The sequence below is a fragment of the Carassius carassius genome, chromosome 20 (assembly GCF_963082965.1).
Source record: "Carassius carassius chromosome 20, fCarCar2.1, whole genome shotgun sequence".
Lineage (NCBI taxonomy): Eukaryota > Metazoa > Chordata > Actinopteri > Cypriniformes > Cyprinidae > Carassius > Carassius carassius.
Window position 1 is genome coordinate 9,112,309 of NC_081774.1, and position 17,339 is coordinate 9,129,647.

The following is a 17,339-nucleotide window of genomic DNA, read 5'->3' on the forward strand; positions in this document are numbered from 1 at the left end:
CTCAAAATTGACTTCCTAAAAAATTGGTCTGCTCCTCATACAAATATACTGTATGGCTTTAAAAGTCTCACAATACTGTGCACAACTGCTGAGTTTCACTGTCACTTTTAAAACCACAAATCCAGATCTTCACAGACCCACTGTGACTGGGCATGGCGCATGTTAATTGTGTCCGATGGCACTTATTATACAAACAAACATACACACACACACACACACACACACACACACACACATATGATGAAAAGAAAAGAAACCATGGTAGAAACAAGAGATGTGTTTCCATTTATTTTGGTGGGATTCAGATTCCATCAACAATCCGCCCCTGCCTGGGCCCAGTCAGAGGTGGAGAGGAAGCACATGAATGTCACACTTTAAAAGCATTCTGAATGAATCTTGCTGAACACAGGTTCTACCGCCTTATTAGCCTATTTTACGCTCCTGCGAACAAGGCAAACGGAGCGAAAGAGATATGCAAATATGAATCTAATTGGCCTGTCAGGACCATGGTCCCCCAGTCAAACGGGTGACAGTGAAGGGGAGAGCACAAGCAGATTGGATTCAGCTGCCACCCTTACACATTTCATTAAGTCATTCTACATGCATTATGCCTGGGGTCAATGCACTATCCTTGAACAGGTCTTTCAGCACTCACTACCGCAGAGTTTCTCTCTGTCACTTTTAAAGCACCACATGCTCCATTGTTTCTATATCTCTTTGGGACAGATGCACAAATCCAGATCCCCCAAGAGCTTCCACAGCGACTGGGCACGGTGCCTGTTTATTGTGATCAGTGGCACTTTTGAACAACAAATAGGCCGGATGTGCTTGTGATGATGTCAGTGTACCATTTTATCACAGCGACAGCACAAATCATCATCAATTTGCAGACTCTAGAGAAAATCTTCTGTATTTAGCTGTATGACGCTCCAGAGAGACGGCACAAAAGATGGAGACAGAATATTGTCTTTAAACAAAAATTTGTAACATGGGGTTTTGTTAATGTGCTAGAAACGAGCGGGCGACACTTGACATAGACATTCCATAAGACTTAATGATGCATCTAAAAACACACACACACACCTTCATTAGTGGACTATCACTCCCTGCACAAAGGGACCATGCAACAATGGAAGGGAGGAAAATCGATGGTGATGATTTAGCAAGCTAAAGAAAGAAAGACAGAAAGAATGATAATCGCTCTAGGAATGAGAATCAAGCTGACAATGAGACTATCTGAGGAGAGAGCGAGAGAGATTGAACAGTAAATCAGAGGGCAAACTCCAAAAAGCATTGTAGAGCCATGATAACACTGTAGCTTAGAGCTGAAGTAGGGGTGTAACGATTCACTCGTTTTCTCGATGCATCGATTACAAACCCTGTCGATTCATATGCATCGATCTTGAAACATGATTTTTGAATCGTGAATCACCGATCTTGGACAGTAATCGATTCAAAATGCTAAGAATCGAATGAATCGCGATTTCTATAGCGATTCAATGCTTTCAAAATGTATACACATTAAATTACTACACGCACGAATTAATACGAATTAATTTAAGCTCTTTTTTAAAAACTTGGCTTACATACATTTTTACGTATGCCATGTCGCATCATTAAACTAGCATTCAACAATGGACAAAAGTTTTTTTTTTTTTTTAACCTATGGTTCTCTAACCATAAATGCTACTGTAATTTGCCCCCTGACTAAGCATTTAAATAATTTAGTAGAAGCATTTAAATAATCCTGTGAATGCACTTAAAGAATGCAGAATCGAATCGTTATAATCGAATCGAATCGAATTTAATTGTGAATCGAATTTAATTGAATCGTTCTAAATTTGCAAAAATCGTTCTTGAATCGAATCGAAAACCTATGAATCGTAATCGAATCGAATCGCTGCCTTGCCAAAGATTCACAGCCCTAAGATGAAGTGAGATACGAGTAAAGTTGGTTATAAGTAAAACCCTCCTCCGCTCCTCTCCATAGCATGGCTTCACTTTAAAATGTGCAACATTTAAAGTTGGCCAATAAAATTAACAATCACTGACAATGAAGTGATCAAATATGTACAGAACTGCTGGTAAAGATCCTTTAAAAAAAAAAAAAAAAAAACACATACGCAGATTTAACAGTTATAATTCGGCTTAGATTAATACAAAATTATCATGTATGCTAGTTTTTGTTCCCTGACCCCACTGGCAATAAACACAACTGCATTCAGCCTGTAGATTTTCAAAAATTGGCTGTTCTTTTCAAGAGAAGGATCAATGAGAATAATAATGAACATTATTTGAGTAAAGAGACCCTTTTGATCCAGAAGAAAGTCTGCTCACAAAGAGCTGCAGAAGTTATTCAACAATCAATACTTCATTTATAATCTGGCTCCATCAGCATTCACTTAATGAAACACCTGTGGCGGTGAAAACGGCAGAATTATCCACATAAGCCCACACCAAACATCCTGTTGAATTGTGGCACTTGAGGCTTTGAGGATTCTTACTGACTGAAAGGTTAAGCAGTATTCCTCTGTATGTACAATTATTTTTTTTTTTCGACTTTTCTCACAGTGCCAACTCTCCATTTGTGCATCACATCAACGCACCGTGGATTCCATTTCAAGGCTGAATGCCTGTGCAGTTATTTGCTTTGCACTCGTATGTCCCATGTCTACAAACCAGGAAGTCAAACATTAAGTCAGGGCTGAATTTAACGATGCCTCTTAACTTCACCCAGAGAAACTGGCAAGAAACTGTGGCATGTCATGTCATGCCAACGCGGGCGGACAGACTGCTACAGTGTGATTATCCTCTGCGGTGATCAGCTCCCAGCTCTATAATCACATACAGCCAAGAGAGCAAGATTGACAGGATGTTGTGGAATTAAAACAGAATTTTGGAATCCTGACAACTGATGTATTGGTTTAATTATATAAACCTAGCATCAAATGTATTTACTTTAGAAACTGGTTTATTACTATACATGCCACTTTAACAGATTTCAAATATTTAAGAATAAATAAAAGTAAGTAATAACTAATTAAAAGGCATGGTAATTATAATAAATAGAAAGCAATCTTGCCCCTAGTCATCAGACATTAATATTAGCTGGTTTAGTCCAAACACCTACAGTACCAGGATTATGAAGATGAAGCAAGGGTAGACATTTCAGCAATACAATGATCCCAAACACAGCCAAGGAAATTCTCAATTGGTTTTAGAGAAAGAAAATAAAGCTGCTAAAATGGCCCAGCCAATCACCTAACTTGAATCCGATAGAAATAAGAACTAAAGTCGGGAGTTCATAGAAGAGGCCCACAGAACCTTTAGGATTTGAAGAATCTATGGAAGAATGGGCAAAAATCACACCTGAGGAATGCATTAGACTTGCATTAGACTAGGCATCTTGAAGTTGCCATTACCAAAAAAAGCTTTGCACAAAATTTTAGTAGTTCAACCCTTTTCCCCCGTGTTTTTTCATTTTATTACACATTATTATAACTTAATTTCGGAACTTATTAGTTTTGTTTTATTTGTATGTATGGGTTATCTGGTGAACATTTCAAGTCAACAGCACCTTTAGAAATATATTTACTGAGAAAAATGGTGACGTGTTCAATACTTATTTTAACCGCTGTACATACAATGTTCATCAGAGTAACTGCAGGTTAAAGGTCAATTTAAAAGTTTTAAGATCAATAGAAAATGTAAGAAACAAATTAAACGGAACACAATGTCAATGTGTTCTCTAAACGTAAATGCCTAGGGAGCAAATAAATGAGTTGTATTAGCAACTTATAACATATTCCCATTACTTTTTAAAGTAATTTATTTATCATCATTATGTTGTTCTAGTAAATGTATCTTGATTTCTGTTAGTATTTATATTGGAATTCAAGACAAAAATGCTGTGGAAGACATTAACTTTTTTGTAGTGCATGCAACACTGTATGCATGACTTCACGAATTTACAAATTTTTGCCCTGATTTAGGACTTTTTAAGACCTTAATTTAAGAAAGGTCAAATTAAGACGTTTTAAGACCTGCGTAAAACCTGGTTCATGCTTTGGCTGAACTTTATTTAGCAGGGGACATCGTTTCAACACATTTGAAATTAGTTTTCTTATCATTAAATTGAACCATTCCGTAAACTCCACTTCAATTCAATTCAATTCAAGTTTATTTGTATAGCGCTTTTTACAATACAAATCGTTACAAAGCAACTTTACAGAAAATTATGTTTCTACAATATTTAGTAGTGGCTAGTAGTTTGTGCACGTTTGACAGGATTTTAGAAAAAATAAAAAATAATAATAATAATACAAGACGTAGTCAGCTAGACGATGAACTATCAATATTATTAATTAATAGTAATTATATGATGCAGTCACACATGTAGCAATAATTGTTAGTTCTGTTTGTTGATTCAAGGTTAGGATCATCTGGGGTCCTCTGAGGGTCAGAGGGCCACTCCAATGACTTTTGTAGCAGAAACCTGAATTAAGTACAACAATAACATTCGACATGCCACAGTAAAGCCATTATGCCTAATAAAATCTCTCATTACTAGAACAATAGCATGTAGCATGCAAAACATAGATTTCTTACCACATGTAATGTTGGCAGAATCCAAGACTTGTAGAATTACCGCACTAGAATTTATCGAGTCTCTGTTTTAGCACATGCTCCACTCTTCACCAAAATGGAAAAACTTAAACATTATAGGAATAGTTTTAAACGCCAAAATTGCACTAAATTAATAACAAGACTCCCCTTGGCTCATTATGTGCACTTGATTTCAACATTGTTTCTGCTACAAAGAATCTACTTTTTCTTTACGTTCTCTAGCAAAAAAAAAAAAATTGTGATAAAATGTTGAAGAATTGTGTTGCATAGCTTATTTTAAGCAAATTGTTCAAGCAGCAGAAATCATTTTTAGTGTTTATTTCTGCTATGTTATTATTTTATGGCTGCATTTTCTGCCATTATTTTCAACTTCATTGTGCATAAATGGGTGAAGAAAAAAGCATAAATAATGAAGTCTCACAAAGCCTAGCTAATACCTCAGAAGCAAATGCAAATTATGTAATCAAGCTAATACTGGAGCCAAAAACCAGTAAATCAGCTAAAACAATGATCTGATCGTAACATTTGACTGCCTGAGTCATGCTCATGGCTGCTGCCATAGAAATAAACACTCCCAAAACAATCTACTAATTACACAAACACATGACAGACGGCAGAAAAAAAGGACATAGGAAAAATATACACAATTTTGCGCTTTATTCTCCAACCACAGAAGATGAAAGGCAGCTTGCTGAATGAATCCAACCACAGAGCACTGTGATTGAAGATTTGTAAGAATGGCATCAGCTCGGCGGGAAGCAGATTGCCGGCATCAACCAACTCTCCGGTTTTTATTATGAGTGCTTTGAACTCCGAACCTTTCTATGAACTACAGAGCCTTTCAATCTCATTAAATCTGCCACGTTAACCTTTTATAGATGCATTTTCACTTGTTCATTATATGCTTTTTTCCTTTTTCCCAAAGGCCCAGGTCTTTATCACATAGCCTTAAAATTATCTACCAGGCATAACATCCCTTTTAAATTGCTTTATAGCCTAGTTTACATTGTTACACAGCTTGCTCTCATTAACAAGTATTACTGATGTTTTGAGGTTATGACTTTCTAATCGGCTTAGTTTGAGCACTGACAGTCATATACAGTACAGTATGTGCTTTATGATTCCTACACAAAACGCAGTACAATCTGTATCAAGTTTCCTAAAGACAACATTTAATTTCTAAAGTGCTTTTATGGCTGAGTCTTACACTTCAATGTAATGTCTTTAAAAAGACTGAAGATAGTAACCATACAGTAAGTACATGTAGTTATTTAATAATACTTAGTACTTGAATGTATAATTACATTGTAACAAGGACAACTTAAAATAAAGTGTTACCAAAATGGGTAACACTTCAGAGTGTAACCCCCATTTCTTAAACTTTAACCCACACTTAAACCTACCCATACCACCAAACCTGTCCATAACTTTACCCGTATTTCTCCTCAATAGCAGCAAAAGTGTTTTGAAATACAGTATGAACACAATAAGTACATTAAATTTTTTTTTGATGTAAGTACATAGAAGTTAAGGCCACCTAATATATAGTGGGTCCAGAGTGAGCTTAAGGTTGGGGTTTGTAAGAATTTTTACAGGATCAACAAAGCATATTGACCCAGGAATTCTTAAGTCTACAACGTGTTTGGTTTCTCTACGAAGTAAATCATTTAAACACACATAACAGAACTCTACAACAGTACAGATGTGCAGTATCTGGATAAATTGGATTGTGGGTGTTTAGTGAATAACGATTTTCACAGAAATACAGCTTGCAAAATTGGCGCAGCTGTTTAGTGAATTCCCCCCTCAGACAAGAGTTTGCCTTAAGTACTTAAAAGTTTGACAAAGTGTTCTCCAAGAGCCAAATCTTACTTTCAGTTCATGCTCTGTGCAATATCACTGCCTGAACAGCAAACCCAAATCAGTCCTTCATTTTTGCCAACAATCAAAAAGCCCTAGTTACCCTCTCCAGTCCGCTGTCTCATTCCTTTCTTCATCTCAGCTGCTTTCAGGCCAAATCATCTCAAAAGAGCCCGAGACAAGAAAGGAAGTGGAAAGATGCTATACTCATAGACTCTCACTCTCACATGAGAACGGATCAGTATCTGGATCTTAGTGGCCCCTGAAGACAACAGGCTTTGATGTGCACTACTTCCTTTATGTCCAGACCTATCTCACTTCACAGAAAGAGAAAGTGCAAAAAGATTAAATGAAGCACAAAAGAAAAGGGAGTAATAGAAAAAATAAGTTTTTGCTCATTCTGCAGTACCTTCATCACAACCAGACGTGGTGCCAGAACCTGAGAGGTTTGATCAATGCCTAACACTTGCTCTCCAAGAGACCCCTTCCATTCAAATCTTTCCCTGTGCTAGGGAAATCATTTTCCACTGGAGGAAATTTAGTTTTCTCATCAAAGAACTTGGCACAAGGAACTTTTAGCGAACACAATTTGGTGAAGAGCCAATATGGATTTAGATGGACTAGTAATTCAAAGTTTTACACAGTATGAGGTGCTAAAAATCTAGAAAAATCAGTGTTATTCATTTAGTTGGGAGGTTATCACTGCTTGTGTGATATAAGCTACTGCTTGCAGCTTGAATCTGTCCTCAGAAATGGAATTCTGAGTAAAAATTTTAATTAAAGGAACCTCATCATTTACTCTCCTGTCATTCCCTCCCTCGTATTATTTTCCTTCTAATGTGAAACACAAAATGAGGTGTCAAGGAAGAGTTGCTCTTTTTCAAGCAACACAAATCGGTGTTGATTTTTACTGCCAAGCTCCAGACAGGCTATAAGCACACTGTAAAAGTGTCAGAACTATTGTCTGTATGACTTGTGCACATATTTCAGGTCTTCTGAAGACTTTAAGTACATTCATCTATGGAATAGAACAAAGTGGAAGCAGTTTTTAACCCTCTGCAGTCGATTAACGCGGATACACGTTATGAGTGATTTTCTCCCGATAACCCCGAAAAGAACTTAAATTACACTTTCAGTTTTAATTGTACAGATAAGAGCAATACATCAATCGAATCTGTAAAGGGTTTACTTTTTTTTGGATACAGACATAATAACAACAAAACTTTGTGCACTTTTAAAATAAAGATAACAAACAAGGTGTGCTGTCTGCAGCCTTTGTCTGCGCTGATCTTCATTTACAAACACATCATTAAAATGAACTGTAACTCCGTGAATACTCAACGAAGAAACATGAGAGAGATATCTATAGAACGCTTGACATGTCTACTTTTAAACTAAACAAGTGCCGCCAAATACAGATATTCTGTGATAAAGTAATCCATACGAAAACAACGCGATGTCCGTTTTTCACATCTCCCTTCATTATATCTACACATTCCCTATATTATATCTAATGTGACCACGCCCCCCGCGCTATTCAGATTCTAACTGAAGCGCGCGGCTTGAATACGCCCACACAGAAGAAAAAGCAGCGAGACTGTTCTTCAAGTTTTTTATTTTACGGTTTGCTTCGCGATGAGAGGAATAACACATAATTCACCCCAAAAAGATGTGATGTGGTTGAGGATTTGAGAAATGGATTTCCTCAGAAAAAAAAGAATGAAGTGCTTCATTCGGCAGAGATCATAAACATGAGTAAGTCTCTTTTTATTTATTTATATACTTGTACTAGTTTTCACATAACGTGTAAATATTTTACTAGTTAGACTTTTTCCAAAGACTTTTTCCAAACTATAATTCCTGACTAAATGTATAATCAAGTGAAACATTATGACATTTCAATAACAATATACAATACTATACCATTCAAAAGCTTGATGTAAATAATATAAATGTAACAAATAGATAACTGTAACAAATGTAAAAACAATGCTGTTCTTTCAATTTATTCCCCCTAAAAAACCTGAAAAATATTTTCAGCTCTTTTCAACATTAATAATAGTGATAATAATAATAACAATAAATGTTTTTTGTAGAAATAAGATTGTTAAAAGGAGTTCTGAAGGATTGTGTGACTGGAGTAATGATGCCAAAATATTAGTTTGAAAGTCAGCTTTGATTGTTCCTAATAAACTGTTTAACTGCTCCCCCAAGTGGATATTAAATTATGTTGTGGGATAATTAAATATACTCTTAATAAACTACAAACATAAAATTATATACATTTATTTTGTCCTCACATTCTTTCTTGTAACTCTTCCCTCTCAGTGGCACAGATGACTGAAAGGCTCATTATGCAGCTCATTATGCAGCTCATTATGCGGGCCTTTGTCTTCTCAGGTGTAAATCACAATGATATTCATGATAGTTGACGTCTACTCGCATATGACTTTTACCAACAAAAAGTGTCTTAGAAAATTTAAATCAATATATTGTTTTCTGTAAGTGAGTAAACAAGATGATTTTCACATAATTTACAAAGAAAAATTCTAGGCTACAAGCTCCAGTTCTCAAAAATTCCCGGGAACCAATGTTCTGTATGTGTTTTATTGCCTTATTCAAGTGTTTTAACATTTTTAGTTTTTCCACTAACCACGCATAATATTTTTTTTCTCAAAAATACAATCATGTACATGCATGCACTTCACATATTATTATAGCCCAGTTTGTGCTGATTACAGTGAGATAAGACTTTACCCATTTAGATATTTATAAGAAACTGAAAAAAACACAAATGTCAGGGCATGACAAAACTTCTCCAGGCCCCAAAAATACCCTTAGACTCCAGAGGGTTAACTGATATTCTTTCTCCTATAAAAAGTATAATAACATCAAATAATCCATTATCTATGGTGACTGGCTCAAAAACTTTTGTGGCCAAAAATAGATTGCTTATAAGCACAGATGGCTGTAAGCAGGTAGCATAATAATGGGGAGGCCTGCACCAGCTGAGCAACTGCCATTGCAATGAAAGGGAATTCTAACGGATCTCTTTCTCCAGGTACTATAGACCTCCTTTGTTATTTCAAAGGCATCAGGCATCATAATAAGTCTGCTGCTAATGTGCTTCTAAGAGCTCCTGCGAGGAACCCTCCTGTGAGATGAATTCTGTGAAAGTAGCAGGTCAGCCAAACAAGAAGTTATGCATTTCAGCAGAAACTTCAGGGACCAAAATGAAAATGAACAATATTAAACCATAAAAATTGCTAAATGAAAGTAACGTCAGGTTCTTTACAATCACGCCATCAGTCAGGAGCTAATTAAACAGAGCCGTGGGAACTCTAAAGAGACCTCAAACCAGCAATGGTTTAGTTCCTTCTCACTCGTACACCTTAAGATGTTATTAAATTATGTTTGCAAATGATGTCTGGCTGAATTCCCAGTCTCTAACGGAGGTGGAAGTGTCATTTTAATCAGCACTTAGGCCACAGTGGTAGATATTTTCGAGTTAGGAGAGCTTTTAGGCACCATCATCAGTAATCAAAAAATGCTGTCAAATCTTATTGCATTTCTCTGAAATCTCAAGTCTAAATATTCAGTATTAGAAGCATGTGTCGTTACAATCACCAATTGCCTTTTGAAGCCTTTATTTCAATCCTCTCAGGTGCAAGTCAAAGATAATACTTTGAGAGTGAGGCATATGAACCCCCGTAATTAATTTGTTCAGTTATTAAAAGAGACCTCACAGGAATATTTTCGAACTTAACCATTTAATTAGCATGCAAAATAGTTTTGTATGTAAAACGGATAAGCATACTGTCAGAGTCAACTTTGAGAAAGCCAGCCACTGCAGGGTACTGTAGGTCTGCTTCTCAAATTCTGTGTAGGTAGCATAAACAAAGATCCAAGGCTGATTGAAACAACATCTATATTTCAGAATATATCTCAGAGGCAAAGGTGGTAAACCATGCAAGAGATATATGCGGTAAACTACACTTCAAAAAATAGAAAGGGAAAAGGAAGAGAGAATCGTCAACAGGATGCTTTCCTCCGGATCCAACACATTCTCAGATTTCTAATTTGGCTTTCACCTCAAGTTTCTGGTAACACTTCTCAGTTTAAAAACACAAACATTCTATAAAAACAAAAGATTTTGGCAATGGAATTGAGTCAGCTCAGTAGGGATGAGTTCTCCAAGCTTTCATTCTTTCAATTATCACCCATTCGTATGATTTTCATGCTTTCTTTTCTACAACATGTAATGCTGAAAACCTGGGAAGAATAGAGGTTGCTCGTGAATTTCCCGAAAAGCATCTGGGGACATCTATTGGATGCATCCCAATGGGCCACAGTATGCATGCAAAACAATAGTACACTTGTAAAGGACACTTCATTTTCAGCATTCTCAAAACAACATGGGAAATAACAGCAATGCTTGGCTCGGCCACTTTGGTTTGGTTCCTTAAGGAAAACATTTTAAACATGAAAATGCATATACAACATTGCAGGAAAAAATTTAATAAAACAAGACTTCCTAAACTGATTAGTGTCAACAAAAAATGAATGTGATTTTTCCAAATGAAACTTTAGAAATTGTCTCCTCAAGTGTTTCAACTATGATGCAGCTACAGTACATGAGTAAGAGAATCTTAAGTTAGTTCCTCACTCCTTAGGTATGTTTCCCGACCCTCAGAGATCACTGAATGTAATTCCAAGGGAGGACAGAGATAGGGCACATTGTTCATTCACTTCATGTAGGTGATACACTCGCGTTTGCACACATCATAAAAAAACTCAATAATTCTTAGACTTTCATCCACAGCTGACCCTGGAGTGAACAGAGTTGAAATGACCCATTTCGCGGCCCTAAATGTAGGTGGTCAAGTTACTAGGATTAAATTTTCTGGGCATATCAGTCATATTTGTGAAAAAAAAAAGGTAACCAAACACTTTCGAACAAAAATAAAAACAAATGAGATATGCAAAACATCAGATGAATTACTATAACTGCAAATCTGAGGACAGTTATACGATCACCTGACAAGGTTATTTATATAAAACGCATCTGTTTAAATGTTCCTCTGCTCACTTTCCTTTTTTTTCTCAGACTGCTTGTTTAAACCATCCCCTAATCTGCTTTATTAAGCTCCTTCTAAGCATCTATATCTCAGATTAATTAACATGAAGCACAGAAACTAATTACATTTATCATTTAGAAAGCCCACATAAAAAAAAAAAAAAAAACTAATCATATTCCGTTGTTATGTATTTACTTGTGAATTGGTGTAGGATTGTAGATCAGAACAGAGTAAATTTACATAGTTTTGTCTGTAATTTATTTCTTTGGATTTTGTATTGTTTATAATAACTCACCATGCTTATTATGAGCCTCCAAAAATATGATATGCATGACCCTCCAATCAGCTTTTATTCATATTAAGCAAGCGACATTGTGAAAAACAGGCTAAGCGTTTTTTTTTTTTTTTTGCATTATGTGTAACAGCCTGTCACACTTTAGTGAGGATTGTGACCAGCACATAATAAACACTCTCTTCATCAACTAACAAGATCTAAATACTACCAAATAAATACCAAATTTCTTTTATAATTTTGAACACAGAAGAGATACATTATTTATAATAATTTGATAGGAAAATCTACTTGCATATCTGATTGTTTCTAGACAGAATGGTCCAAACACAATTACAAAACATGCTAAATGTTCCACCAAAAAAAGGCATTTTCCTCGTTGAATTCACAGCAGGATGTCATTCTATAAAAGGATCACAATACAATTGCAAAGTATCCAAACTGCAGGCACTGCAAATCTCTTTCAATACATCCTCCTATTCTCACTCTCATGTGTGGTTTTTGCAATCCATCCATAGTTTCCCTGAACCGCTTCCTAGCTTGGGTTTTGTTAGCTAATCTGGTGCAAGGAAGGCAAAGTTTAGCAGAACAATACAGCATTGTACATCATCTGAGAGAAGAGATTAATGGGAAAGAGGCTGGTGAAGCTGCAACCAAGATAAAGAATTAGCAAATGAAGCTGTCATGTTTTTTTTTTTTTTTTTTTGTGCCTTCCTCTACTGACTCCGACTCATCCTTCACGGTAATTTGATTGAGAATGCTCTATGCATACTACAAGACCTACGCTATCTGCTTTACAGAGGAAAGTCTTGTTCCCAGAAATAACAATTCATCTTCAGGATCCCTGCCTCAGCATATATCATCAACTTGAGGCTCATCATCGTTATTTTACATCAAAGCAAGCTGATACATGGGCGACAGCTAGCGAGGCAGAAGAAAAAGACGAAAGAGAACAAGGCAAAGCACTTAACAATCCCGGGTTGTGTTCCCACACCCCAATTAATGCGGTGCCAGAAGGACGCCCGCATTCCTTTCTTTAAACAGACGAAAACAGGATTGATGACAAAGCCTCCTGCGCATAACTCACAGCCTGATGTGGAAGAGGAGAGTGGGATGGAGAAAGAAAGACGGGAAGAATGGGAGCAGGGAGAATTACGGAGAATGACGGATTGAGACGGAGGGCCCGTTTTTTGCTGAGTCTCCCTGGCAGCAATCCTACATTTGTATCCATTGGCTCCTGATGAAAAGGGAGTGAAATATCACCTGTCACCCAATCAGAGCACAGCACTCATTTCCCAGTGACGCTTTAAAAACAGCTGCCATCCACCATTAATATGTCATTGACAAATCAAAGTAGCAAGTGCACTGAAGTCAAAAATGTTTCCAAAAAGAAGACAAAATTATTTTGTCACTGCAATAATTGTAATAGTTATTTTATATGAAATGTGATGGTGTGTGAATGACACACACACAAATAAGCCTGTCCTTTCACTGGAAAATTGAGTTCTGACATTTTAACTCAAATTTACAAGATCAACAATCAATCAATCATTCACAATAAGATCAATAATATGTATTTAGAAAAAAAAAATATATACTTTAAATTACAGTATAACTTTATTAAGTAACGTACTGCAAAGCTAATCAGTCAACACCAGTAGTCAGTGGTGATGCTGTAAAAAAAGCATGCTGTCAGCTAAAAGATTCCCCAAGGTATGAACAACTTATCTTTATCAGATGCACCATACACAGTATGCTTTTTATGTGAAAGCTGCAAAAATAAATATATAAAAGCCAGTAAAGTGCTTTTTTCCAAGGCTGTCAGAAAGGAGATTAATTCTAGCCATTGTCATTTAATGAGCTGTAGAGAGTTACCTGTCACAATGTTTCCACACATTCCTCTTTGTTTAAAAATAAAAATAAAAATCACTTTATTGAATTACTTTGCATCTGTCAAGCCACCACCCTCCCAACATCCTGCCACCTCATCTGAACAACTTGCACTTGAAAACCAGTGAGTCGGAATCTGTCTTACATAAACAACATGCAAGTCATAAAGCTGTGCTGTCATTCATTGCTCCGTGAGAGGTGATTGACGCTCTAGGTGTTGATTCCATCTCTTCGAAAGCCAAAGTGCTCAATGTATGAGTCGTTTTTCAAGGCCGGACGGTTTATTGAATGTTCGGCCATGGAAAGGGCGCCAAGATCCACTTATACAAGGGCTGTGTGTCACCACAACAATGGAGATAGAGGCAGGAAGCACATTTGGAAATAACAGGAAGGTCAGGCAGATCTATCTCCATAACAGTGCGGAAGGCATTGACTAAATCTCTTTTATATGATCACTATGCTGCAATACAAATAAACTCCCACACTCAACCACCCTCACTTACACACAGAGGAATAAAGAACCACTACACTGAAGAACCAAGCCTTTGTTGGCCATCCAGTGCTGTAAATTTCAGCATAATCCTGGATGTTCTGGAGGAAGGTTGTGTGTTTCGCTGGAATAGATTAGATATGCAAAGATAATCAAAATCATCACAATCATGATTGCACGCAAAAAGCTGTAATTTAAATAAAAATATATTTTCTGCATGTGCTTCATGCTTCAAAATGAACCATAATACTCTGTTGAAACATGCTGAAGGCATCGTCTGAAAAGGGATTGTTTTAAAATGGCTAATAATAATAATAAGTATATATTTACAAACACACACACACTAATTATTATTCTATTTTATATAGAAATACAGTATTCATATTCAATGGACTGTGTTCATAGTTCTCAGTACATTATATAAATATATAAATAGTATACAAACAATAGTACAATTATTATTTAACCCAATTTAAGTTTGGACAATGTATGAATCAATAAAACAATATCATGTCGCCATATTAAAAAAAAAAAGTTTAAATAGAATGGGGAAAAAATGTACTGTCAGGCTCTCAGTATCGCGAAATAAACCCCAAAGCAAGTGGTTATTGCTACTTCAATACAGAAATGTAAATGTTGGATGGAAACATTGCTCCTATACTGAACAGTCCTATACTGAACGCAACACTTTTGTTTTTGCCCTCATTTTTCATGAGTCTAGTCTTTTTCTATGTACACAAAAGGCCTATTTCTCTCAAATTTTGTTCACAAATCTGTGTAAATCAGTGTTAATTAGCACTTCTCCTTTGCCGAGATAATCCATCCACCTCACAGGTGTGGCATATCAAGATGCTGATCAGACAGCATGATTATTGCACAGGTGTGCCTTAGGCTGGCCATAATAAAAGGACACTCTAAATGTACTGTATTGTCAGTATCTGGTGTGACCACCATTTACCTCATGCAGTGCAACACATCTCCTTCGCATAGAGTTGATTAGGTTGTTGATTGTGGCTTGTGGAATGTTTGTCCACTCCTCTTCAATGGCTGTGCGAAGTTGCTGGATTTTGGCAGGAACTGGAACACGCTGTCATATACTCTGATCCAGAGCATCCCAAACATGCTGAATGGGTGACATGTCGGGTGAGTATGCTGGCCAATCTAAGAACTGGGATGTTTTCAGCTTCCAGCAATTGTGTACAGATCCTTGCAACGTGGGGCAATGCATTATCATGCTGGAACATGAGGTGATGGTCATGGATGAATGGCACAACAATGGGCCTCAGGATCTCATCACAGTATCTCTGTGCATTCAAAATGCCATCAGTAAAATGCACCTGTGTTTGTTGTCCATAGCATACGCTTGCCAATACCAAAACCCCAACGCCACCATGGGCCACTCGATCCACAATGCTGACAGAGAACACCTTCTCCAAAGTGCCAGACACCTTCGAATGTGAGCATTTGCCCACTCAAGTTGGTTACGACGACGAACTGCAGTCAGGTCGAGACCCCGATTAGTACGACGAGCATGCAGATGAGCTTCCCTGAGATGGTTTCTGGCAAACCGATTGTTGCAGCAGCTGTCCGGGTGTCTGGTCTCAGATGATCTTGGAGGTGAAGATGCTGGATGTGGAGGTCCTGGGCTGGTGTGGTTACACGTGATCTGCGGTTGTGAGGCCAGTTGGATGTACTGCCAAATTCTCTGAAACGCCTTTAGAGACTTATGGTAGAGAAATGAACATTCAATTCACGGGCAACAGCTCTGGTGGACATTCCTGCTGTCAGCATGCCAATTGCAAACTCCCTCAAAACATCAACTCCACTCAAACATCTGTGGAATTGCGCTGTGTGATAAAACTGCACATTTTAGAGTGGCCTTTTATTGTGGCCAGCCTAAGGCACACCTGTGCAATAATCATACTGTCTAATCAGCATCATGATATGCCACACCTGTAAGGTGGATGGATTATCTCGGCAAAAGAGAAGTGCTTACTAATACAGATTTAGACAGATTTGTGAACAATATTTGAGATAAATAGGCCTTTTGTGTACATAGAAAAAGTCTTAGATCTTTGAGTTCAGCTCATGAAAAATGGGGGCAAATACTAAAGTGCTGCATTTATAATTTTGTTCAGTGTAGATAAAATTATTTGATGTGAGAAAAAAAAAAGGATACAAGAGACATGAAACAAGCACAGTGCAAGTGTTGGATTCAGAGACAATAGCCTCATATGCCTGAATATCATGACAGAGTATTCCAGAGCAATGTGTATTAAGTTAGTAAAGTTATATACCTGCATAAGGAACAGGAGCATCTTTGTCCAATGCGACCAGAGGAGGGTCGAGCAGTACAGTGTCCATGTTTTCGTTGATGACACCATGGTAGGATGTCTCGATCCACGGTTTGTGCTTATTCACTACAATGGAGAGAGAAAAGAAAGAGAATAAAAAACAGAATTGAAATTTTGAACTAAAAGTCTATTCAAGTTTTCAACAAACATTTCCTAAATAAGAATAAAAAAAACAGAGCCAGAGACTTTTCACTGTGTTTTCATGCAAAGAATGGCTAATAATGGCGATCGATACAAGTCCAATAAACATGGGCTGTTTGTCCAATTTCCCAAATGGCAGCATCCCTGTCTCCTACAACACGTATCCAGGGAAACACCCTTATTTATCTGGATCTGGCGTGCTCTGTTGTTCCTGCATTTTTTTCCATAGCTGCTGTGTAACAAGAGATATCAAAACAAGATGCTAATCAATGGATGACACAAATGCAATCTTCTATCCAGTGAAAGGAAAACATCCCTGCAAGAGTCTTTCTGCATTGAACAGCTTGTACCTAAGAAGTGTTTACACTTTTCTGAAAAATCTACATGCTATTGCCTCACCAACCAATGCCTTGTCTAATAAGTGAAAGAACTGTAGGGATTTATAAGGTTAATTGAAATCACAATTTTGTCAAAACACTAATGAGGAGTTTTTTATTTATCAGCACCTGAAGATAAAATAAACAAAAAAAGTTCCTTTGATGCAATTTAGTTTTAAATCTTCCATTATTGGAATTATGGAAGAATATTTTCCAAACTGAATTGTAATT

General features: G+C 36.9%; 1 protein-coding gene across 1 annotated transcript in view; it reads right to left on the minus strand.

Moving 5' to 3' along the window:
- Window positions 1–17,339, minus strand: part of LOC132096236 (calsyntenin-2) — a 233,853-nt gene that overhangs the window by 109,837 nt on the left and 106,677 nt on the right. Inside the window, exon 2 of the mRNA XM_059501483.1 lies at window positions 16,534–16,656. Coding sequence (XP_059357466.1) covers window positions 16,534–16,656 — 123 coding nt within the window. The remainder of the gene's footprint in view (window positions 1–16,533; window positions 16,657–17,339) is intronic.